The sequence below is a fragment of the Sphaeramia orbicularis genome, chromosome 8, assembly GCF_902148855.1.
Source record: "Sphaeramia orbicularis chromosome 8, fSphaOr1.1, whole genome shotgun sequence".
Lineage (NCBI taxonomy): Eukaryota > Metazoa > Chordata > Actinopteri > Kurtiformes > Apogonidae > Sphaeramia > Sphaeramia orbicularis.
The window spans coordinates 27,680,248-27,705,206 of NC_043964.1; the positions used below are offsets into that span (position 1 = coordinate 27,680,248).

Consider the following 24,959-nt stretch of genomic DNA (forward strand, 5'->3'; position numbering starts at 1 on the left):
ATAAAGATTTTCTATTCTATTCTATTCTATTCTATTCTATTCTAATTGGAATTTAAATTTTTATAGAATAAAACAAACTTGGCAGGCAAGCGAGCTGTCATACAGGGTGGGGAAGGAAAATTTACAATGAACATTTAGTTGTTTTTTCTCAGCAGGCACTACGTCAATTCTTTTGAAACCAAACATATACTGATGTCATAATCATACCTAACACTATTATCCATACCTTTTCAGAAACTTTTGCCCATATGAGTAATCAGGAAAGCAAACGTCAAAGAGTGTGTGATTTGCTGAATGCACTCGTCACACCAAAGGAGATTTCAAAAATAGTTGGAGTGTCCATAAAGACTGTTTATAATGGAAAGAAGAGAATGACTATGGGCAAAACTATTACGAGAAAGTCTGGAAGATACTATTAAAGAAGAATGGGAGAAGTTGTCACCCAAATATTTGAGGAACACTTGCGCAAGTTTCAGGAAGCGTGTGAAGGCAGTTATTGAGAAAGAAGGAGGACACATAGAATAAAAACATTTTCTATTATGTCAATTTTCTTGTGGCAAATAAATTCTCATGACTTTCAATAAACTAATTGGTCATACACTGTCTTTCAATCCCTGCCTCAAAATATTGTAAATTTTGCTTCCCCACCCTGTACACACCTGCCAATCACAGACACAGCAGATGTCAAAGTTTCAGCCCAAGATCTGAATAATGGGGGGAAAATTACAGATGGACCACCAAATTACTCATAGAGTCCAAATAAAACAGAAGAGACTGCAATGACTCCTTGACTTGGTATTTTTTAGAGAGAAGTTCAGTCTAAGTCTATGGAAGCCAGGGCTTTTTGGAGCCATCAGCTGTGGCACAACTTTAAGATACTTATGTCTCTGTTTCCTTTTGGTCTTTGCCCGTTGGTTTTTATCCATTTGCATGGAATTAATATTTTCATTATGCATCTCTGCGTGCCTTCCCAACATCAAGACAAATTCAGAGTAAAATGGATGGAACAATAGCACATGGGAAAGACAGTCCCTTGGTGTACCCGTTGGTACATATCACACATGAAAAAACAGACATGAAAGGGTGACTAGACTGTGATCAGAAGGCATTATGCTTTTCTTTAAAGTTCTTCTGCTAACATTCAAAAGTAATTTGCACAGTTAATGTTCATAATCTAGATTCTAGATTTTTTAAAGCTAGAATCTTTTCCACATTATATTTTCCCATAAGGACACAGTGTGACATTTGTGGCAAATCCCAAATGAATTTTTCTCTATATTTAACCATACTTAAGTGGTTTAATCGCTATTTATTATAATATTATCTTCTATATTTTGTGCTTTTTTTAAAAAGTGAAAATCAGATATTTTCCAACATTTAATTCACTGATCATGTTGATGTTCATAAAAGCTTAGAGCAAAGTTGAGGATTATTATATCAGAAATAGAAAATACTGAAGAAAAAGTGACTTTTTCAGCAAAATCTATCATTAACTGAACATAAACCCAGGGTGTCCATTCACTGTCACTGATCCAACTCCATGGGTTTTACAGGTGAATCAATGTTGTAGAAGATGATGGTGTTTCCACTGTAACTACGGAGCCTCTGAACGTCCAAATGGGTCATATCTGATGACCATGAAAAGATGACAAAGTGTATTTTACACCAATTATTTACATGGAATTGTGGATCAACAGGGATTAGACAGTTTTAATCAGTAGATGATTTTGGCAGATGGTGCATGTTTGGGTCTTTATGGGTTAATAATGAAATGAGGTTCGGTCAGTTTCACACAGAAACAGCTGAGGCCTAATTTTTCACTTTACTTTTTCAGTTTTACTGTTCAAAAAAGTTAACTCTATACTTCTACCAGATTCAAGAATGTGCACTTTTGCCACCTCTGTCATTTTGTCTCTTAATGCCGCCTATGAATACATATTTAGAAGCCTATATTAAAGTGTGTACAAGAAAAAGAAAATTGAAACTTGCCTCCTTCATCTTTAAAAAACAGGCCTGACAAAATGTTAACACCGCCACTGAAGGCAATCCAAATATCCCACAGTGCTTTGAACTGACATGTAGATTTGAATATAAATGGTGTACCACAAAAGCTAAAGAGTGTCTCAGATGTGTATTTCTTGTATTTTGAGACTAAGGGTGTAAACGCAGCGATGATGATTTCAGATTCCTGGGAGAAAATTCCCAGGCCTGGAAGAAGCCATGGAAAGTAATCAAGTAGCAGAGTGATGTCATTCTGATGAAAGGCAGCCTGTCAGACAGTTGGCGACTATGGGTGCTCTTTGGCATTGGCCACAGCCCACTATACACCAAAATATGACATCAAAGCAGGTACCAGGCCAGGCCAAGTAGCTGGCACTGATCATTGTCTTCTTTGATTACAGTAGCTTCATCTTCTCACTGGAGAGGATAAAAGAAAACGGCTGCATGGTGTTAAGAGAGTGTCAGAAATAATGAAGCACATTCAGTGAGCTAATGTTGTCCCAGTAGCTCAGAGGATTGAAGCACATAACATGTACTCACAGCATTATGGCTGATTTCCCGGACAGGAATTAAGTCTAGTTTAAGACAGCTAAGAGCTACAAACCGGTCTGAATCCCATCCGAAAAAAAAAAAAAAAAAACAAGCAGGAAAGTTTGAACCTAATGCAGTGCATGTTAACAACACTTTCTCCATCTTACTTTTGTCCAGTAGTGATTCTAAAACGAATAGGGTGTAAGACGCTTAAACAAAACAATAGCAAAAGATGATGATGTGAAGTTGTGTGGAATTTATGTCATTTCATTCTAATGAAACAGCCTCAAGTAACTTTTTTTGTTCATGTTGTATTTTATTTTATTTTTCATTCAATATGTTTTATTTATTTTATGTTATTATTATTATTATTTTTTTTTGTTCAGTTTACTCAGCTCTTGTTTTATTCTTAGTATTGTTGATATTTTCTTGTGAGGGTCTTCGCCACCTTCTTTTTCTTTTTTTTCTCTCCCCCCTTTGCTTTCTCCTTCTCTCCTCCCCCTTTCTTCTCCTTCCCCCTGTTCCGTCCTGTCAGGTCCGGCGTCAAAATGTGGTTCAACAAAATCCAAAATAAAGACAGTGGAATATCAAGGGGAGCCTCATATACTTTATGAAGTTCCCTTTGGCAAAGCAAATGTGTTCAGCACAACAAGGCAGCTAGACCACCATTCTGCTGTTATGATGCTGAACAAGACAAGTTAAAAAAAAAACAAAAAAAAAACACGAGTACCATTAAATTACATAAGTTAGAATATGAATGATCGTAATTTATTGTATAGTCTACTTAAGAGAAATTTCCCTGCACAGCTAAAAAAAAAGCCCTGTTTATCAGTGTATTTCTAGTATTTTATTAGGAGTGTTAATCAAACTATGTGCATTAATATCGCTAGAAAAGTGAGGTTTTTTAATCTAACAGTTTATTCTGAATTAATGGAATTTGTTTGTGTATGTTTTGCTACTGCTGAAGAAATACTGACGAAGAATTTTTATTATTTTCATTTTTAAATGATATATGAAACATGAAAAAAAATCTGCAAGGAAACAACTAATGCTATACATCCACATCCTGAAACACATGATTGAAGTTTAGAGTTGAACAAGGTTACTCTATATGGCAAATGCTGCTAGAGTACATCAGCTGACCATTCATTGGCTGAATTATTACATTCAGTTCTATTATATTTATATCATATTAGAGTGTAAACACATTTTCAATTCAATATGAAACTCTGGCGGGATAAATTAGACCACAGTCTGGGTAACTGTTGGAAACACTACAGCTGTAGGTACACAAAAGTAGATGTGTTTACTTAATCTAAATATTCTTATTATTGCAATAATTATGCAAAACTGCAGATAACAACAACTAAAAACCATCACATACAACCTGAACCTCCAGAAACCAGCGAAAACTAGAGGAACACTTGCCATAGTTTGGTTTTAACTTCCATTTTAGACGAAAATGATGATTTAGATCGTGGATTGCGACTCTACCTCCAAATGCACAACTCATCAAAATATAATAACATAGGTCAAGTCATTTTAATGCGGAAAATGTTACATATTATAGCTTTAACTCTTCTACCTAGATTCACTAACGTCTCCAGTCTCAAACACAGCACTTACATAATTGAATAATGACCATGTTTTACAACAGGGTGTGGACTTCAAACGCATCTCCCCTGAGAGACTACCAGGTTAAAGGACAGAAAATGAATAATGCATTGTAGCTCTACTGTCATGACCTGTAATAAGGGTTTTTTTTTTTTTGTGTCCTTTGGCAAATCTGCGGCATAAATAAACATTTCCGAGACAAAAGAGCCTGATTCTCCTCCTGTCTCTGTGAAGATGAGAATAAGCGCAGGGGAAGGATGGCTGCCGCCTCTCTGATGATAATAATAGCAGGTCTAGGATAGTAATTGGTCTCTGCTCCGTTCTCTGTCGCTACCTGGCAGAGGGCACTGCGAAGGGTGATTCAGACATTTGGCATGAATGGAAAACTCCTGGGGAAGGAGGGCACACTCACGCACAAGGACGGTCAGGTCCACCTCACTCGTCTTCAAGTATACGATTACATTCCTTCACACGCATGCAGGCACATACTAAACATGCACGGACCTAGACCAGTTATGCACAAACATCTATCTGTATGAATGACGCAACAGAAATATTTACAGGCAACAGGCAGCTATTTTGTGACCGTCCCTCAGATGAAAGATCAACAATAAACAGCTGACCTGTCAGTCGGAATATCTGGTTACCCCTTGGTGCCAGAGAGACCCCAAATGCAAGCTGTCCTATCTTGAAAGAGCTCATTTTTATCAAACAGGGCATCATCTGCAACCAATAGACGGCCTCCTCTTACGAAATGAGAGCCTGCTCGACAGATGTCTCCTGCCTCTTTTACTCTCTCCTACTCCCCATTTACATCCACATCTTAGATGGCACCTCTTGACTTAAGTCAGGATCAAGGCTGTTTACTGATTCTCTGGGTAATATCAGGACCATGTGGTGAGGGCACATAAAAGGAACTCTCACGGTATGTTAACACCCAAAACCTCTGTACATGTTTGTTTTGGGTTTTAAACAATAGTTCCAACATGAAATTAAGGGGACCTGCTTCCGGAGGTTCGCCTCAAGGTGAGACAGAACAGAAGCAGAAGTTAAAAACCTTCTCAAAGGCCCTGAATGCTTAATGTCAAAGCTCTCTAACATTACAGTCACATCAACTTGTTAATGACAAGCTCACTATGTTGTCGGCATTCAACAGCAAAATGATGGACGCTCTAAAACCACGTACATATTGTAATAATTTTACAATAATGATCTGCCCATCTCATTGCAATTGTTTTAATCAGTGATCCATGACAAATGAAGACCATGAATTCTTCAGTAAATTACTTCTCTTGTTGAAATACAGTGCAGTGAGCAGCGTCTTCTGTGACAAATTAATAGTAATTTGTCCTATATACACAAAAGCAACTTTTCAACTAATTCATGACACCTGAGTCGTATTCCACACACTTCCAGTTCTCTTTTCGTCCTGGCTCTTAGCAGATTTCCACACTTAAACACTTTGTGGTGTAATGCCGCTAAGTCTAAGGCTTTGCTGTTTTGACCTCCATGGGATTTAATGTTGCGGTTCAGTCGTACAATCCCTAACCTGATATCATATGTTTTATGCTAGTGCTGTGTAGCCTGTGTAGAAGAGGGTGGCAATTTTAAGGAATTTAAAGAAACTCTTCTATGATATATAAAAGTTTTATAGATGGTGATCTCTCCTTTGTTCTTCCAATGAGGACCTCCACCTGTTTCTGATGATGTGAGCCAGAGCCTGTCCCTTTCAAGAGGCTGATCCCTCCTGATCTCTTTGATGTAACCTGACCTAACAGTTCCAACTAGCAGGATTTGATGATCACGGATGGACCCTCGACAACAGCATGTGCGAATCAAAACTAACAGGCATGGGGTAGACAGAAGATGGGGATGTGTGAGCAGAACGGGCTGTCTGCGTAGACGGAGGCCGCTCGCAGAGCTATGATGTGTCTGAACGGCAGGCAGGCAACGGTCACATGATCAATGCTGCCAGCCCAGACTTAAGCAGTAAAACCTGTGGATCTGTGAGGGCACATGCAACTGATCGGAGATGAAAGACAGGCTTTGACTTTCACAGGAGGCCTGGAGATGTGGTGGGGGCTGTGGGGGCTAAGGGGGCACTTGTGGGGGACTGCCATCAGAACAGCTGGGTCATTTTCAAATGACCTAATTCTAGGATTAATCCTTTTGGAATTGCCGGGTTCAGTTTGTGTCTATGTTACACACAGACGATGGGAGGCAAAGAAAAATGAAGAGGGAGATTTAGCAGCAAAAGCCAGAAAAGCTTAGCACTCTGAGTTCAAACAAGGTGCACAGCAGAGAATGAACCACTGTGCACTGACGGTAGCAGAGCTGTCCTCCGTCGAATACATTTGATCGTTTAAGACTGCCATTATAACAGGCTGCCCAGGTGTCTTCATGTTTTCTTTGCAATAAAAGTGTCAGAAAATGTCTTTTTTGCCAATTCTTTCGCATCTTTGTTTTCAGGAAGAACTTAACTTTCAATATCTGGTCATTAATTATCATTATTATGAATAATAAATGCTTAAGTGAAATTTGGTAGAAAAAGAAGAAAAAAACAAAATTGAAGTTTTTAGCATATTTATCATCAGAAACAACTGTAAATGTCCATAGTGAAACTTTCTGGGTGTGCAAAAATAAACTTTCAACTATTTTACATCTGCTCAAATATGCTTTTTGGTCTTGAACATTCAGTATCCATATTATGGCTTCATATTTTTTATTTCCAGGCGTTTTTTAGCCTGTGTGGAAGTCTCTGAAACAGATTCTTTCTACTTCTAACAGAGTCCAATTTTGATGCCGTAAAGTGTTGTATAGTGTCGAAAAGCTCAAGATATTAGCTTTCCGATGCCATTTGAATTTTGTGGATAACACAAACACTTCAGGAGTTATAGTAATTTGAATGCTGTAAAGTGCAAAATGTAGCGCCGGAGAGACTGCCGTTGTTAAAGGGTTAAAAGAGCATCCTTTGTGTTATCTTGCCGAATACACACATTTATATCACTTGAATCACCTCCTCCTTGTGAAGTGTGAGCATCTGCAGCTCAAACTTCTCCCCGGCTTGGGTCAGAGGACGTTTCGACACACAGCCGGGGCATCTCTTCATGGTAGTGAGTGTGTCAGAGGCCAGCGTCCATCTGCGAGTGATTTAAGGGTTACATTTTTGGGGATGACGTGTGATAAAACAGGGAGGTATGGGTCAAAGTGACTAGACTCAATCTGTGATAGAGCCTCTCCTCCTGGGCCCTACCACATGTTTTAATCTATACAAGCATCTGTTTGAAGTTCCCAATGAATACCATCAGTCCTGCTGGTGACTTCATATCCATCTTACCTGGCTCAGAACTGTTCGACATCCTTCAGGCAACTGATTAACCACGGGGCTCCAGTCAGTGAAAGTTTTGTCTTTAAAAGGACATGAGGCACTTTTACTGTTATTATGGTGTTCTTCACTCCCCTGTGTATCTGACCAATGTATATTTAATCTAAAAAAACTGAACAGGGAGACTCAAAAGGTGCCACAACACTTTCAGGACCTGATACAGCTACCTACATATATTATTTGAATCATATAAAAGTCATAATAAATGTCATCTTCGTAGACATCCCTGCATGGATCTAATCCTAAAGTGGACTGTTTGTTTCACTTAGAATGAGCTCAGTCAATAGCTGAAAGACCAAACGCCACTATGAAGTGTTATCTTGATTTATAATCACTGTTGGACCATGAACTAGACTTTAACTTTAATGTGTCCTTAAAATGATAGGTTGTTCGAGGGAAGCCTACCTCAACCGTAACGAGGCATTCCTGCGTTAAAAAGCTGGCTTCCCATCAGGATGCTCTGCTCGACTTAAAATATACAGTAGACCAGGAAAGTTTGGAAGAGACTGGAGTGGGAGGGAGGAGGAGAGACGGGAGAGAAAGAGTGATGGCTGCTTTGATCTCTGGAGGCCCCGTCTGAATTAAAAAAAAAAAAAAAAGAAAGAAAAGAAAAAGAAAGAAAGAAAGAAAGAAAGAAAGAAAGAAAGAAAGAAAGAAAGAAAGAAAAGTGTCCTTTTTTCTAAACCATAGGCAAACATGAGCAACTCAACTAGTAAGAAAAAGAGGAGAATTATATAAAAACCTTTTCATGACAATTTCTGCCATCTGATTGTTGTTTTTGTTGGAGGAAACAGATTAAAGGCCAAACTGAACACTTAGATTTGATTCATTGAATAATAGTGAGATGGGCCAAATATTGTCAGAGCACTTTTTTTTATGTTTTGTTTTCTTCTCACTTGATTTTCAAGAAAGTGTGTAACAAGATGCGTATTCTCACTTCATAAATTTGTGGTGGAATGGGAAATGGGCATTTCAATGCCAATAAAAGCCACCACATCAAATAAAAAATCGCGGATCAAAAGAACCAATGCACGGACGTTTTTTCCCACTATAAATTCAGGGGAGGGGGGGTAGTCTGCCACGCTGAGTCCTGCCCCGCTTCTGCGATTGGCTGGACGGACACACAAGGGGGGAAAGTTTGAATAAAATACAAAAAAATACGAGAGCATGGCACGAGTGTTGTCGTTCAAGCTTGTGCTTGGTCCAGCTGCGCTTCACTTCCACTAGATGGGCAACCACTCACAGGGGCACTCCTTGAAACTCTGAAATACATCCAGAAAATTGTACAGATGACTTTGAAAGATCTCAGAGGACTTTTGATTTAGTTTAAATTAATGCGTTACAGGGAGCGGAGAAGTGTTGACGCGTCTACAGACCCGTGCGTAACTGTCGTTTCTTTCTCATCCCCATCAGTAAATCTTCATCTTTTCTCGACCAGACGTTTTATTTGGAGGAAGGACATCTAACCCGGGTAAAGATGACAGCGATCAGAATGGTTTCATCAGTGCTGCTTCTGGTGCTGATGCAGTCTGGAGCTCTTTGCGCACGGAGGTTCCGGGGTGGCCGCAACCCGCAACCACGACGCGCACCACCTCCTCCCACATACCGAGCGGACCGGGGTGACACCACGGAAAGCTTCCCTCTGGATTTCACCGCCGTGGAGGAGAACATGGATAACTTCATGACACAAGTGAAGAACCTTGCGCAGTCACTGTACCCGTGTTCGGCGCAGAAGCTCGACTACGACATGAAGTTGAACTTTTTGGAGAATACATCAGTCACCTGCAATGACGGAAGCCCTGCGGGGTATGTAATGTAGGCCACTAACACAGAATACACATGACACTATAATAAATCATGATTCGTATATGTTTGGATGACCTGCCAGTCAAAGAAAGTTCATATTTGCAGCAGTTGTGAATGTTTAGTGTTGTTTGGATTGAGAATGGCGCAACAGTATTCATCCCACATGCGTCTGGCTCAAGGACAAGCTGTGCTCATTACATCCAAATTGGCAGAATGTGCGTAAAAGTAGACTTTCGATTATAGTGAAACTGGTTCAAAACAGTGCGTGATGCCTGGAGACTCAAATAGAAACAAAGAGAAATTCACTATAAATTAATTGCCAGAGCAAAAACAAACAGAATATTTCCAAAACAGAGAACTGTCCTCGAACAGAGGAGGGTTCAGTCAGGAAAAGATAGACAGCTGCTTTGCGTCAGCGAAGCGTGAAATTTGCGGATAGCCACATGGCCTATGCTTCATTTCCTTTGCTTTAAATTAGAATGCAGGATTTGCTCTGCAGAAAGTTTTAGATTGAAGTTTTCAGACCCCCGCCCATCTCTCCATCTCTTTGTCCCTGGGTGTGCGCTTTGCTGAACTGTCATTTTTGTTATTTACTAAAACACGCAACAATACTTTGAACTGTGAGGTAAACAATGGATCACTACAAAATCAATAATTGTTTTCGATAACAACCGCTGCAGAGAAGGAGAAATTAAATTCAACTGGCTGCAACACGTCACACATTTCTCTGCTTAAGGGGGATAAACCAGTCTCCTGAATGCATCTTAACTTAAGACATGAACATGCATACCAGCCGTAGAACCTTTGCTTTTGTCTGGTAGGTTACAGTAAATCATGTTATGTCAGCATAAATAACCTCTATACTGGAATACAAATTACACTTTTAAGTTGTAAATTGAATTTCAAAAGGGAATACATCTAAAACAAAGGGAATGGGATGTAATGTGGGTTACATAATGTTTATAGATGTTTATTATCTTCAAAAGCCCTCGAGAAATGCATTCTACTTCCATTAAACTGTCAACATTTTACAACATATGCTGTTATAGTGATACAAATTGTAACCGCAATAAAAGTCCAATTATCATATTACATGTTAAAATTTAGAATAACCATGCAGCTATGTCTGGAGTGTTATATAAATGCTTTCTGGGCCTGCCATTCACTGTAACCAGTTTGACGACTGGACTGAAATACATTTTCATATAACGTATCTTTATGGATTTAGTATCCTATCTAATTCCTGTTAAATCCCAAAGTGCTGGTGGACAGAGCTGTCTGTTAGCACAGTAAAGCTCTTAGATGTTTAGAAATGCACTGGGGACAGTTACTGGCAGATGGTCATTTCATTCACCGTTGTGGCTTTTCAGTTAAGATGCTAATCCATCCTCCACCTCACTGTGAGCAGCAACAGCACTGTCCAAAGAGGTATTCCAGTGCATATAGACAAACAAGTATGTAGGAAAAAAAAAAAAAAAAGTAACATAAAAACAAAACTAGGTGAAGGTGGAACTGTGTGATTCATCTTCTGGAGTAAGATGTTGACTTGTTTGAGTGAGTGGGTCGACGCAGCACCTTCCCTCCCAGCTTGTGGAGCTTGCCAACCCTCTGTTCACTTTGTTCTCTGGGAGTAGTAAGCGCACCACTCAGCCTACATCATTGACTGTAACCGACTGTAACTTGACTGTAATAATAGCATAAGACATTGAATGCAGCCAAAGCATGATTCAGAGTCTGAGCAAACCACTCGGTGCTTCACCCAAGTCTGTTTTTCTAAAAGTCACTGAAATGTACTTGGCAATCGCTTGAGTTTTGTCATTGGTAAAGTTGGGTGGATACACTTGTTGAGGAGAAAGTTATGACAGAAGTGCATTAGGAGTCTCTCACTTATGTGGCTACACTTTTTTTCTTTTTTTACTTTAATTTGCCCATTTTATGTTTGTTATGACAAAGGGGTGATGTAATGATACAAGATAAAAATCCTGAAAAGACAAATAATGACACATTTGAGATGAGTTTGTCCTTCAGAATGGGAGAACTAACTAAGATAGCATTGCCCTCTTCTGGGCTGTGCACATACAGCATAAAATTCTTCTATTCCATTTCTTTAACTTATGTTTTAAGTCGTAGTCTGACCCTGAAAATACAAGACATTAATCTTCAGAAAATTGGATCTTACATAACTAAAAGAGCAACTGTTTTACAGCTACACAAGCCAAATGGGTCTTTTTCTTTTTTCTTTTTATCTCTCATCAAGTCAAGACCTAAGCCTTGATTTAATCTATGTTTTGACACTTGACGAATGAGCTCAGAGCTACAGAGAATAATATGATGGTACATTACAAACTCCTGCTACGTTCAAAATGAGAAATACCATCCACCAGCGTCTACAGTAGATGAAGAATAGGGGACAGGATGATGTCTATCTCTTATTCGATTACAAGATCTCCCTCTTTAAGGCAAACTCGACACACAGACGCTTTGTTCTCCTCTGTTTATTCACTGATCTTACGCTGGCAGGATTTACTTTTCGGCTGCTTGCTGTCATATTTCAGAGATAGAAATCAACACAGAAACAGGACATCCTTGTTTAAATAACATCATGATGTCATTTGTGTTTTTAGTTCATGCTTGGATACCATTACTGATGGTAGAAACAAGGAAGATATCACTTTTCAGGTTTTTATCTTTGTCTGCAAGAAACATACACCTTATAGAAAGTGTGCATGTGGTTTTATTGTATGTCTGTGTTGTTTGTCAAGGATGCAAGAAAAGCATAACTCACACACCAGCTCGGATATGTGAATTTATTTCATACTTTTTCTCTCTTGTAGATACTACCTGAAAGAATCTCGAGGCAGCAGACGGTGGTTGATATTTCTTGAGGGTCAGTATCAAAAATCGCTCTTTGTATTTGTCAGTGCAGCTCCATGTAAAGGGTGATAGTTAGTGCATGTGAGAAATAATCTTATGTTTATGTACGTTCAGGTGGCTGGTACTGCTTCAACAAAGAGAACTGCGACAGCCGATATGAGACCATGAGGAGATTGATGAGCTCATCCAAGTGGCCCCAAACCAAAACAGGTCTGTCTACATTCACTACATTAAAAAAAAAAAACCTGACTTCCTCACATGGTGAAATAAGTATCCACATCTCACTTTAATGTCTCTGTAATTAAAAGGACCGAATGTATAGTGTTTTCTAACTGCTATGTTATGGAGAAACCCGGTTATAATGTCGCTGTGGTGCGGAGCTACCTGGCGCCCGCTGCTGAAGGAAAAGAGACGCCTCCCTCTGTCATTGCCGTGTAATAACTGTAATCCATGTGGTAATGATGATGAGGAGGAAGAGGATGTGTCTGGGAGTGCCAGAATGGTTAATGATACATGTTGATGTGTCTTTGTAGGTACGGGAATCCTGTCTCCGCTGCCTGAAGAAAACCCTCACTGGTGGAATGCCAACATGGTGTAAGTTTTCATTACACATCTAATCACTGCTGGACACAATAACATGTGCTATATTGGATTATATGTTGTATTACATGTGAATTATATGACATGTGATGCTTGTGCAGGTATATTCCGTACTGCTCGAGTGACGTGTGGAGTGGAGCTTCAGCCAAAACGGAGCAGAGTAAGATGTTGCAGAATCATCTAAACCTTAATGATTTTCACTTCATGATAAATTGTAGTATTTGACTCCCTGTTTGTGTTTTTTGCAGGTGGCTATGCTTTCATGGGCTCTCTGATTATTCAAGAGATAGTGAAGGACCTGTTGACCAAAGGTCTAGACAACGCCAAGGTTCTCCTACTTGCAGGAAGCAGGTAAGTCCATGTTTTGCTCTTCTTTAACCATGTAATTTATCTACATTTACATTCCTGTATGTGGACCAAAAAGACAATGAAATCCTTCTTTCCCACAGTGCGGGTGGTACTGGAGTCCTGCTGAACGTGGACCGTGTGGCCGAACTGCTGGAGGGACTAGGTCACACTGGGATACAGGTCCGAGGCCTGTCGGATTCTGGTTGGTTCTTGGACAATAAGCAGTACCATTGTACTGACTGTGTGGATGCTGTCAGCTGTGCCCCTACAGAGACCATCAAGAGGGGAATCAAGTATGTTATTAGAGCAAAAATACATGTCACAATGGGGTAGAGTTATGTCAAGGTTGCTCACATCATGTTGTTTTTACAGGTACTGGGGGGGAGTGGTACCAGAGAGGTGTAGGAAAACCCATGAAGGAGAAGAGTGGAACTGCTTCTTTGGATATAGAGTGTTCCCATCAATAAAAAGTGCGTCTGTATATTTTAAAACCGTAGATATAAGCCTGTATTCTCTATTTGGCCGCATATTTAACAGCTTTTCTGTCTTCTCTCTTCATTCTGTGCAGGCCCAGTGTTTGTGGTCCAGTGGCTCTTTGATGAGGCCCAGTTGACAGTGGACAACATCCAGTTAACAGGCCAGCCTGTGCAGGAAGGCCAGTGGCGTTACATCCAAAACCTGGGCATTGAGCTGAGGAATACACTCAAAGATGTCCCGTAAGGCCACGCTTATATAAAGTTTGGATAAAGATAATCCAACTGCAGAGATTGCATGGCTTCACTTAACTTAATGCTTGTATTTTTTCAGGGCTATGTTCGCACCAGCATGCCTGTCACATGAAGTTATCACCAGGAAGTGAGTAGTGTTTTTTTCTATGTATGTTGCCATTGAGTGAATAAGACTTGAGGCTTTCCACTTGTGAGCTGACAGCGCCCTCTTGTGTTGTGTTGCAGTTACTGGATTGACGTGCAGGTTAAAGGCACTTCTTTGCCCCGAGCGCTGCACTGCTGGGACCGCAGTCTCCAGGACAACAGAAACAACAAAGCTCCACCCAAAGGCTGTCCTGTGCATTTGATTGACAGCTGCCCATGGCCGCACTGCAACCCCACCTGCCCCACCATCCGAGACCAGTTCACAGGACAGGAAATGAACGTCATTCAGTTCCTGATGCATATGGGCTTTGATGTGCAGAAGATGGCCCAGCAGCAGGGCATGGACCCCAGTAAGCTACTGGGCATGCTCAGCAGCGGCAGCTAAAAGGACACACACTCATAAACACACAGTACATCCAAGCTAAGCCCGTGCAGGGCTGGCTGGTCTTTCTGGCCAGTCTCCCATGCCTGATACCTCTGAACTAACCATTAATACCCACAACCCATCCTACCTTTAGTCCTTTCTCCTCCGACCTCTTGTTTAGTCCCTTCCTTTCATTCTTCGACTCCTCATAACTTAGTAATGGTGACACGTACAGGGGTGACACATCCCCATGACAAGGCACAACACTGCTACTCTCCTATTAAATTATCTTTTGCTTTGTAAAAGAAAAAAAGAAAAATATCACGAATGTAATCCAGTTTTAAGGATGCCCATTGATGTTTTGTTTTTATATATTATTTTCATCCTTCCATATAGTTTATATTTAGTCACTGTAAAAAGAAAAAGAAAAAAGAAACCGCCACAATGATGTAAGGATGCTGTCTTTGACAGGTAGTCACTATAGAGTGTGTAAGGATAATCATTTTGTTTTCAGACTGTTTTATAGTTGAGTTTACTCACATCTCATCACACAGTAACCTACATAAAGGCAGAAACAGGCATGTATGATGAGGTGAGAAAAGCACTGGATCAGGGAGGGACAGAATTACATTTTAATGTACCTCCGACAAAATGGGAAAACCAGCAGAGACAATAGACTTCGATATTCCACCACAATCCAGAGACTAGGTTGAAATAAGGCTCAAAGAATGAAAAAAAAAACCAAATAACAGTATTTGTCATGGTAAACAGTGTTGGAATCTACAGTATATGGCACTTTTTTGTGACAGGACAGCTGTGAAGATGCCATGGAGCCCAGTTTAATCACGGTGCTAAGATGGACCAGAAAATGCTCTTGAGGTGTATTTGTAGTTACACACACACCACAGTGCCATTACATCTATTCTATACCTCTTTCTCAGCAACTGCATCATTTACAAAAGGACTGTTTAAAACCCCAACACAGGGTTCACACATTCATACCAGGATGTGCTTTTCCCTTTAGGTCACCTCAGTAGTTCAGCAATCCTCAGATCAATGCAATGAACATTTAAAGGGAGACAAATATCGTGCATTGTATATTTTTTTTTTGAGTACTTGTATAGGTTCTTTTAAGTGTTCACTATTGTAACTCCCTTCTTATATTTCATAATAGAGATCACTTTTTAATATAATGACAATGTTGTATGTAATGATGTCTTATAAATGATGTTTTAAAGGACCTCTATTTCGCATCACACCAGAGAAGGAAAGGTATTACTAATTGTAATTTTATTCTGTAACATATTTTTTAACAGAAAAAAAGCTCAAGCTACATTGGTAATTTACATATTTATTTTGTTATGTAAATCATATTTATAAGTGCTATTTTCACAGAGAAGTGATTCTTTGTAAATTGTAAATATGTTGCTGTTTATTCTCTTTGTGTTGATTGCATGTCTTTGTATCAGCCCTAAAAGAGAATACACATTACATATACAACAACGTACATATTTCTGTGGAGTCTGGTTATTGTTATTTAGTGATACGGTGAGTATTAATTGTCAGTTGTTTGTTCTATTTATGATTAGGATTGACTATTTATGTCTCAGGAGTTGAGGTCAGAATTAGCAGAGTTTTGATTTTTCTTCAATTCTTAAGCATTCAAGGTTTTGTGTTTGGTGGCTCAGAAAAGTTCCTCAACCCTTAAAGACCTAGAATTATTTTTGTGGTGAGTTAAAAGTGTTTTTTTTTTCAACATCTAACCTTTCCTAACTTCTTATTTATTATTTTATCCTCAGCATTTTTCAGTGAAGATTAGGTATTTTGTGATATGTGATTTGCTGATCATGTAGATGTTTGTAAAAGCGTAGAGTAAATTCAAAGGTTATTATGTCAGAACAGAGAAAACTGAAGCAAAGTGACTTTTTCATTTAAATGTATTAACTGAATGAAAAAATAAGCATTTACAACCAGTGCCTTGTGTTAAACTATACGGCTTTCACTGGTGAATCAATGCTGCAGAAGACGATGGTGTTTCCATGTTCACTAGGGAGCCTCTGAATGTCCAAATGGGTCATATCTGATGTCAGTGAGATGCTGAGAAAGTGCATTTTACCTGAATTATTTACATGTATTGATAGGTTTCATGGTTCAAATGGTATTGAACATTTGAGATCCATAGATGCCTTTGGTCACCATTAGACGTTTAGGTCTTTGAGGGTTAAATCTAATGTCTCAATGAAAAAAAAAAACAAAAACATAATCCATCAGCTGGACCATAAAGTCGACTCTGCACTATTTAACTTACTGTGACCCTCATTTAGCCGTGTCTTTATGTTAAACCCACACTAATGACCTTATGATTTTGCAGCAAATCTAAGTACGTTATGCTTTCAGTGTACGCCACTTCATAGCGCCGTCATTTGGCCTATTCTGTGTGAGGTTATATCTGTCATTGCACAGAATAAACTCAAACAGACCTAGCATATTTGACCCCAAAAAGTCACAAAAATCATTAATGAAGCTGTCAGCGCTAACAATTCAGTCTGTAATACTTTTTAATATTTCAGGGTAACAAAAAAGAAAACAGATGTAATTCAGCCTTGGGCTTTAAACAGCATTTTCTTCCTAAAAACCAACCTGGCATCTGTTTTAAGTGTGGATTTTCCTTCAGTGTCATTTTCTTGAAGTCTTCCACCACAAAACCGACAACAAAGCAACACAACACACTGGCAGCACCAACAATTGTTTTAGGGAAAAATCCAAGATACATGCGTTATAAAATATGTCGACAATACTAAATTGTAGCCACCAAGAAAATGTCCTACATATATTACATGGGAATTATCCTAAATATATAGCCAACAATAAAACAATCCTAAAAAAAAAAAAAAAAAAAATTGACAGGGAAGAAATACCTCACAAGCTATTTTAGGAGGTGGTTTTCTATAAAATTCACCTTGCACACTAAATCAAAAGTCTTAGCCAATTTTAAGAAACTACTAATCCATGTCAACTTCCCACTCACATGTACAGCTCAGATCTGTCACCACTCATGTATAATCATCCCTCTGGACCTGTGTGTAATTTCTGCCTCTAATGGGAGACTTAGCCTCCCTCCCTGTCATTACACTGTGTATAAATGCCAGTTTCTTACTGAAGGAGCTCTGACTCAGCCTCTCTGGGTGCTCCCTAGAAATACGACTCTTCATACTGCTTGCCACATGTAGCCTCCCACCCCTCTGTGGAATATAGACCCCCTATTTATAGCCCTGGCGAGGCCTGTAACCCTGGGCTCGGCACAAACTTTCATTTCAACTGCAACCCCTACCAATCCACTGACACACACATAGGACACACAGGAGGGAGAGGGTGTGTTTTTGTAAGTCTGAAAGAGTGGGAGACTAAATCCAGGAGGCAAACGCAGACAGAAACAGCAAGACAAAGAACAAGGCACAGAGGAGACAGTTTGAGTGGTTTTGACAAGCAATTTAAAGGCCACCGATGAAGAAATTACAAGGGCTGATTTATTGAATTAAGGAAGCTGATTGACAGGACAACAAACCGGCCCACCTGTTCGCCTTTAAAGGTTGGAGGACTGATCTTTGGATATGATTAACAGAGGAAGGCCTGTCGGACAAGACTGTACTTTACTCTGAAGCCTTGGTACACAGGACAATGATTGAAGAATATAACCAAGAAAGTCAAGACTTCTGAGGATTTACACTACAGCGCTGAGTAAGACTAGGATAATATTCTTATTCTGTATAAAAGTCACAATTTGCCTTCTGAACATACCATAAAAAACTGGTAAAATTCTTGTATGAGGCTATAGAGTACATATGCATCTGTTAAATGCTTTTTGACAAAAAATCTCCATCCTTAATGCTTAAGTAAATCTAAAACACTATTGCCAACTACTGTACCAAGACTGACATAACAGTACACAAATGCATGTTGATCTGACGCACACAGCTGTAATTACAAAGCTAGCTTAAGGAAAAGTTAGAGACATTTATAATTAAAGACCATCTATAAAAGGCAGCTGAGGAAGGGTGAGGCCTGTGAAGTAAGAGGAGGAGAAGGCCACAAGGACACCAAGACCGACAGCAGGACGTTAAGAATCTCATCAGAAAAAGCAGCTGTTTGTAGAGGGCAGCACTCATCATGGACCCTCACGGAGGACACTACCTCAACAAAGCAGCTGTGCTTTCACCTTTAGGTGCAGCTCGAATGTGCCAACTGCTGTTGGGTTGCACCATAATGGCCCTGGTGTCCCATGGAGCAGGGTACAGTGCCAACTATGGAACCTTCTGTATGTTTGTGTGGTGCTTCTGCTTTGCTGTAACTCTGGTTGTGTTCACCTTGGACATTACACGACTCCACACATGCATGCCCATTTCTTGGGATAACTTCACAGTCTCCTTTGCCATGCTGGCAACACTCATGTACATCACTGCCTCTGTGGTCTACCCTGTCTACTTCATCCAAACAGACTGCACCGATGACGACTGTGACGTCCAGATCTACCGCATCACTGTCACTGTCTGCTCTAGTGTCTGCTGCTTCCCCTATGGGGTTGAAGTGTTCCTGACTCGAGCTAAGCCAGGAGCTGTGGTGGGCTACATGGCCACTGTGTCTGGTTTACTCAAGGTGATCCAAGGTTTTGTGGCCTGCATTATTTTCGGAGCCTTGGCCAATGACAGTGAGTACAACCTCTATATTGCCACCCAGTACTGTGTGGTGGTGTACAGTTTGTGCTTCTCCGTCACTGTAATAGTGATCATACTGACAGTCTCAGGGAGGACCTCTTCTCTACGTTTCCCCTTTGACCGGTTTGTGGTCATTTACACCTTCTTCGCTGTGATCCTCTACCTCAGTACTGCACTCGTTTGGCCAATCTTCAGCTTCGATAAGAAGTATGGTGCTACCTTCCGTCCTGAGGACTGCCCACGAGGAGCATGTCCATGGGATAGTAAGCTGGTGGTGGCAGTCTTCACAAATGTCAACCTGATCCTTTACTTTGTAGATCTTGTCTACTCCCAGAGGATTCGATTTGTCTCCAATGGAACTGTCTGAGGAACTCCTCACCATCAAGACTGCTTTAGCCACAGAGACATATACAGGAAGTTAAAGGGAACATCTGCCCACATTCACATCTCTGTGAAGGACTCATTCCCCTTTTTAACCATCGATTGTAGGTGATATGTGTGACACCTATTTACACTTAATGTTTTTTTTGTTTGTTTGTTTTTTAAACTGTTTTTCATTTAGTATTACATTTCTATGCAGCAAGGCTAGTTAGTTCACAGTATTAAGCATTATAAATGCTACAAACTCAAAAGTCTTTCCTAGGTTATTCAATGACCTACCAGGAGAGTCTGCAGGTGTGCTGATGTCAGCAGCTTTGTCCACAGGCGACCCTGAGAAATGTGTCCATCACAGCACCAAATGCATCTGTCCATCCATGTTACACTGGTAGTGTCTAACAGAATAGATCTATGGAAGAATTTGAAGACAGTGTTATCTCTCTCAGTTTATTTAACTGTATTTATACATTAAAGTGGATATATATTTATCTTACAAAGATATACAGTGTGCACTGAGGCTTGTAAATAAAACAAAAATGTTTTTTGTTGCATTTTCAAGTAATATTGGCATAGAACTGGGTTCAGTTACATACATTTTATTTGATTCTTTATAGAAGAAACACCAAAGTTGAGATGTAAAGATTTTGACTATATTACTTAGATGTTAAATGGATGTGATTAATATATGCTGACAAATAGATTAAATTCAGTTGTGACAGACCGATTCATGAGGTGTTCCATATTCTCTTTTGTCGCATTTGTTACAAAGTCTGTGTTCAATAAAATATACAACAGTATGTGTAAGTCTCTTTAAATCTCTCATGCTACTTGAATTTTACCTCAACAGTGTTGGGAACTTTTATTTTTCACCACCAGGTTGATTTTAGTATTTTGATTTCTGGAATTGTCTTAAATTTTTAATAAACAACATGAGCTTTAACAAAATCAAGAATTTTGAACAACACAGTTATATTATCATAATCCTTCTTTTATTATATTATTATAGTATAATTAATACATTTATGTGATTTATAATGATAGGAATTCCATAATACCTGCACAGTGTTCCTAGTCTTGCAGCCCAGTGTTCATCCACTTGAGCCAAAAGTGAACCTCTTGGCTTCCACAGTTCTAGGGGAAGAAAAAAACAAGTACTGACAAGGTTACAAAATTTCCCTCCTCCAGATAACCTGTTAGACCCAGTTCTGTGCAGACTGTCTGTGCTGTACCCTGCCTTTCAGGATTTCCGCCAGTAGATGATAGCAGAGGGCCAACTGTGCTGCCCTGAGGCTCAACCTGATGCAACTATCTGTCTGGATTAACTGGCCCCGCCCACGAATTAAGACTAGCATAGCTGTGATTGGTCAACAGGGTTACATGTGAGCAACCCGTGAAGATCATTGGGTGGTTGGATTGTCACTCAAACTCCACAACAGGTACAGCAGAGTAGGACACAACTGGGCCACGTTGACGAGTGTAATAATTTCAGATATTTCGGGTTATTGTTGAATTGTTTGGTTAGTCAGTCGGCTCAGGAAGACTTTGTTGTATTTGTAAGTATGTTTCTTTGAGTATATCAGTAATGTGGCTACTGGACATTTCGTTCACTGTCTATGTTGTTTTGCGTCAGTTAATAAGGAAGTTAGTTTGTTTACTCCAGCTGCACCACATACTTAACAGTAATGCCATTTGTCAGTGGTCACATTTGAAACTAAAGTGACCCAAACTATTTCTTAAAGTGTTTAATGTTGTAAAAGTTTCTACATTTACAGGTAGGATGAGTGTGGGGTTCATAGGAGCGGGGCAGGCAGCCCACGCCTTGGCCAGAGGCTTCACGGCTGCAGGTGGGTCTCCACACATAAGCACTATTTAGTGACATGTGGTTTGTGATTGCAATCATACAGTGAAATGATTTCTGCACATTTTCCCTCCTTCAAGGCGTGATTGCCGCCCACAGAATCACAGCCAGTTCCCCAGACACAGATCTCCCCACAGTGCAGGGACTGCGGGTGGGTAGACTTAGGAATGGCTAGTAATACATTGAAATCCTGCAGACTTTGGACATGCCTTGGGGGAACGGGTTAAAAAAGAACCATTTATTAATTTGCATTAAAAAATAATGAATGTGCCAGTGTGCTCTAAAAATTCTGAAATACTTTGCAGAATGACTTGTGCGCTGTATTTTCAGAAACTCGGTGTGCATTTCACCACCAGCAACAAAGAGACAGTAAGCAAAAGTGATGTCCTCTTCTTGGCTGTGAAGCCCCACATCATTCCTTTTGTGCTGGATGAGATTGGACCAGACATTGAAGACCGTCATCTTATTGTGTCATGTGCAGCAGGTGTCACCATCAGCTCAATAGAGAAGGCAAGTTGGAGTCAACTGTCTGCCCACACTAGTGACAGCAGAACTGAATAATGTCACATATTTGTATTCCGCAAGAGGTGCATATATTTCAGAGGTGTCTGAAAGGAAATCAGAAATAATGGGTAGTAATTATTGCAATGGCTAGCAGGTTGATGAAGGTTGTTTTTATTTGCTTGCAAGTTAAATTACTTCATCCATCTGGATCCTGTAACTGTAATCCTGCCTGTTAGATAAACGACAAGCACATTTGTAACTATTTCTGGCAGAATTTATTACAAATTTCAGTGATTTATGGCTATTGTGTAGTTCACATCAACATCATTAATGTATTTTTGAGCAAAACATTATGAATAATACAAGTGAAATCTTGTCTTTCAGCCTTTTGGCTGTTAGTTATGCATTACCACATGATTTTAACATGAGGTTTTCACTGTTTCATGGTCAGCTATCAGAGGACCCTCAGGCTGAATAGTCACATGTTGGAACACGACACTGGTTTGTTTCTTGGATGTGAAACATTCACGCAGAAGAAGCCAAATCAGTGCCAAAACTCTAGAATATTTCAGTTCATACCTTCAGGTTGTGAAAGGCACAATTTAACATTCAAGCAGCTCTTTTGGTAGTACTGTTAAAAATTCGTCATCCTAATACTTAGTCCATGAATTGGTTTATTATGTTTTGCAGAAGCTGCAGCAGTATCGGGACTGTCCAAAGGTTATGCGCTGCATGACCAACACACCAGTGGTGGTTCGTGAAGGGGCCACTGTGTATGCCACAGGAACCCATGCAGAAGTGGAAGATGGGAAACTTCTGGAGCAGTTGATGGCCAGTGTCGGCTATTGCACTGAGGTTGAAGAGGACGTGATAGATGCCGTCACTGGCCTGAGTGGCAGTGGCCCAGCATATGTGAGCCAGTCATATATCGCATTCTGCAATACTTTATAAAACATACTCAAGTAATATTTTCATTCATTCTGTCATCTTAATGATGTTGAATGTTGCCTTACAGGCATTCACAGCTGTAGATGCTCTGGCGGATGGTGGAGTTAAAATGGGTCTGCCCAGGAGACTAGCAGTACGCCTCGGAGCTCAAGCCCTGCTGGTATGACTCTTCTCTTCTGAACAAAATCTGTGTCTTGCATCTTAAGTGTTTTTTTAACATAGTTTTTATACTTAAGTTCTAAACTACAGGTTGTTTGTTTCATGGAAGAGTCTGTCCATCCAAGATGAATACTAGGCAATGACATAAGCAACCTGTTGTCAAATATGGATCTGCATTTATGTTTCTTCAAAGGGAGCAGCCCGAATGTTGTTAGACTCTGAGCAGCATCCCGGGCAGCTCAAGGACAATGTGTGTTCACCAGGGGGCGCCACGATCCACGCACTACATGTTATGGAGAGTGGTGGTTTCCGCAGCCTGCTGATCAACGCTGTAGAGGCCTCCTGTGTTAGGACTAGGTAGGTCGATCATGGTTTTACTGTATCCAAACAAACCCACAAATTATATGTATTATCCATATGACACACAACAGTACACTAAAGTTGATATATTTTTTATTTAATTGGCAAAGATTTGTTCTATGTATCACATTTGCTGTTATATTCCAGGCAGCAGATGGTGCTATATGTTCATAATCTCACTTTAAAACCCTTACTTTGTGTAGATACTCATAATCAATGTGATACTATGCTGTGCACAATATTTAGGTTGAATGCTGTGTTGTAAATGTCCTGTCCTATTTTAAAAGGGAACTCCAGTTTTTGGCTGATCAGGAGAAAATCTCTCCAGCTGCCATAAAAAAGACAACTCTGGACAAAGTGCTGCAGCAGCCAGGAGTTGCTGCTGATGCTGTTAGTGTTAAACCTCAAGGGATCAGTATGTTCAACAGTAAAAGCCCAAGGACCAAGAAGAAATGATATCTCTCTGAAGGCAGAAACTGATCATTTTAATGGAACCTGTCTGTTCACACAAGACGTGGTACATAAGACAGATGACTTAAAACATAAACTAGCTGGATGGGGTGTTATCTAAAAAAAAAAAAAACAATAGCTAAAATGGTTATCCTCTGTAATGAAATGCCATTTCTTTAGTTCTAAGTTTTATATTTTAATTTTGTGCTTCCTCAAGCAAAGTTTTATTGTTCATCCTCATCTCATCATTTACCATTTTGAGATGGAATGCTACTTTGAATACCTGTGGATAATATTTCTTTTATGAATCTTACTTTAGTGGGTCATATGACAGCTGGCCTAGTTTGGTTTTCTAAATTAACAATGCAATCCAGTGGAATGCAGTGAAGATACTCCCTGCAAGTGGTGTGACAGTAGAACATGTTGGCAGTCATAGTCAAAAGTTATAGCAGTGATAAATTTTGTCTGTGTGAACTTTGCTGCTGTAGTTTTTCTCTTAAGATTATTTTTTCATGTGTTTCAGGTACATTGAAGAACAGTTACAGACTATTTATAACTGCACGACTTTAATTGGCTAATAAATCATCAATAAAAATCAATTTGTGTCATTGCCAAACCTTTTGGCCACAGTTATATACATTCAGTCCTAAAGCTTCCTCATAAATATATCACTACTTAAATCTTTAGACAAAACATTTTCTGCAAGGTTGTGTGAAACTGTAATTTTCCAGGCGTAGAAAAGCAATGAAACGTCTTAAGTTGTGGGAAAATGGCATTTAATTTTCTAACTAAAGGACAATTATGAGAAATGTTCAAAAGAGTAAAACAGCTGACCTATTGAACAAACTATCAGGGTTTGTTCATTTCATTACACTTTATTTTCTTGTGGCTATCATGTGAAAGTCATATCTAATTGCTTAACATGACTTATTTTTGTAAATGTGTGCATGTTTTGTGCACATCCTTGTTGCAAAGTGCTGTTAATAACTTCAGGGGAAAGCCACTGAAAAGTCATGAAAAGTTGTCAGATATTGACTGAAAGTGTGTGGGGACCCTGGCAGTGGTGGATTTTCTCAGACAATTAAACTGTGATGTTTTCTATAAAACACTGTCTATGTGATTCATTTACCCATGCTGGAAATACGCATTTGTTCCAGTAAATAGTTCCACGAGTAGCATCAATGTAATTGTGCAA

At 39.6% G+C, this 24,959-nt stretch overlaps 3 protein-coding genes across 6 annotated transcripts; all 3 read left to right on the forward strand.

Annotated features, from left to right (window-relative positions):
* Window positions 1-8,717: 8,717 nt before the first annotated feature.
* notum1a (notum, palmitoleoyl-protein carboxylesterase a) lies at window positions 8,718-15,902 on the forward strand. The gene is made up of 11 exons (XM_030140054.1): window positions 8,718-9,337; window positions 12,172-12,224; window positions 12,326-12,421; window positions 12,745-12,805; window positions 12,913-12,971; window positions 13,060-13,162; window positions 13,261-13,452; window positions 13,532-13,629; window positions 13,728-13,875; window positions 13,967-14,014; window positions 14,113-15,902. The coding sequence occupies exons 1-11, from the start codon at window positions 9,009-9,011 to the stop codon at window positions 14,414-14,416; spliced, it is 1,491 nt and encodes a 496-aa protein (XP_029995914.1). The 5' UTR covers window positions 8,718-9,008; the 3' UTR covers window positions 14,417-15,902.
* A 1,861-nt stretch (window positions 15,903-17,763) lies between these two features.
* Window positions 17,764-20,234, forward strand: myadml2 (myeloid associated differentiation marker like 2). The gene has a single exon (XM_030141800.1). The coding sequence runs from the start codon at window positions 18,563-18,565 to the stop codon at window positions 19,472-19,474; it is 912 nt and encodes a 303-aa protein (XP_029997660.1). The 5' UTR covers window positions 17,764-18,562; the 3' UTR covers window positions 19,475-20,234.
* Window positions 20,235-20,906: 672 nt separating this feature from the next.
* On the forward strand, window positions 20,907-24,865 carry LOC115423923 (pyrroline-5-carboxylate reductase 1, mitochondrial-like). 4 transcript variants are annotated; one of them, XM_030140955.1, is made up of 8 exons: window positions 20,907-21,042; window positions 21,262-21,329; window positions 21,424-21,494; window positions 21,674-21,853; window positions 22,538-22,759; window positions 22,863-22,955; window positions 23,148-23,311; window positions 23,602-24,865. In XM_030140955.1, the coding sequence occupies exons 2-8, from the start codon at window positions 21,263-21,265 to the stop codon at window positions 23,768-23,770; spliced, it is 966 nt and encodes a 321-aa protein (XP_029996815.1). In that variant the 5' UTR covers window positions 20,907-21,042; window position 21,262; the 3' UTR covers window positions 23,771-24,865. The 4 variants fall into 4 exon arrangements, with proteins under 4 accessions (XP_029996815.1, XP_029996816.1, XP_029996814.1 ...); XM_030140956.1 differs by having other exon boundaries at window positions 20,907-21,038; window positions 21,243-21,329; XM_030140954.1 differs by having other exon boundaries at window positions 20,907-21,038; window positions 21,258-21,329.
* Window positions 24,866-24,959: the final 94 nt, after the last annotated feature.

What these genes read in the sequence shown, in the direction of transcription:
- LOC115423923 (XM_030140955.1), top strand. Translation starts at nt 21,263, where the DNA reads ATGAGTGTGGGGTTCATAGGAGCGGGGCAGGCAGCCCACGCCTTGGCC. An exon ending in CAGAGGCTTCACGGCTGCAG is followed by an intron (nt 21,330 to 21,423) that starts GTGGGTCTCCAC and finishes CCCTCCTTCAAG; the next exon opens with GCGTGATTGCCGCCCACAGA. An exon ending in GTGGCAGTGGCCCAGCATAT is followed by an intron (nt 22,760 to 22,862) that starts GTGAGCCAGTCA and finishes GTTGCCTTACAG; the next exon opens with GCATTCACAGCTGTAGATGC.
- myadml2 (XM_030141800.1), top strand. Translation starts at nt 18,563, where the DNA reads ATGGACCCTCACGGAGGACACTACCTCAACAAAGCAGCTGTGCTTTCA.
- notum1a (XM_030140054.1), top strand. Translation starts at nt 9,009, where the DNA reads ATGACAGCGATCAGAATGGTTTCATCAGTGCTGCTTCTGGTGCTGATG. An exon ending in GTGGTTGATATTTCTTGAGG is followed by an intron (nt 12,225 to 12,325) that starts GTCAGTATCAAA and finishes ATGTACGTTCAG; the next exon opens with GTGGCTGGTACTGCTTCAAC. An exon ending in CATGAAGTTATCACCAGGAA is followed by an intron (nt 14,015 to 14,112) that starts GTGAGTAGTGTT and finishes GTTGTGTTGCAG; the next exon opens with TTACTGGATTGACGTGCAGG.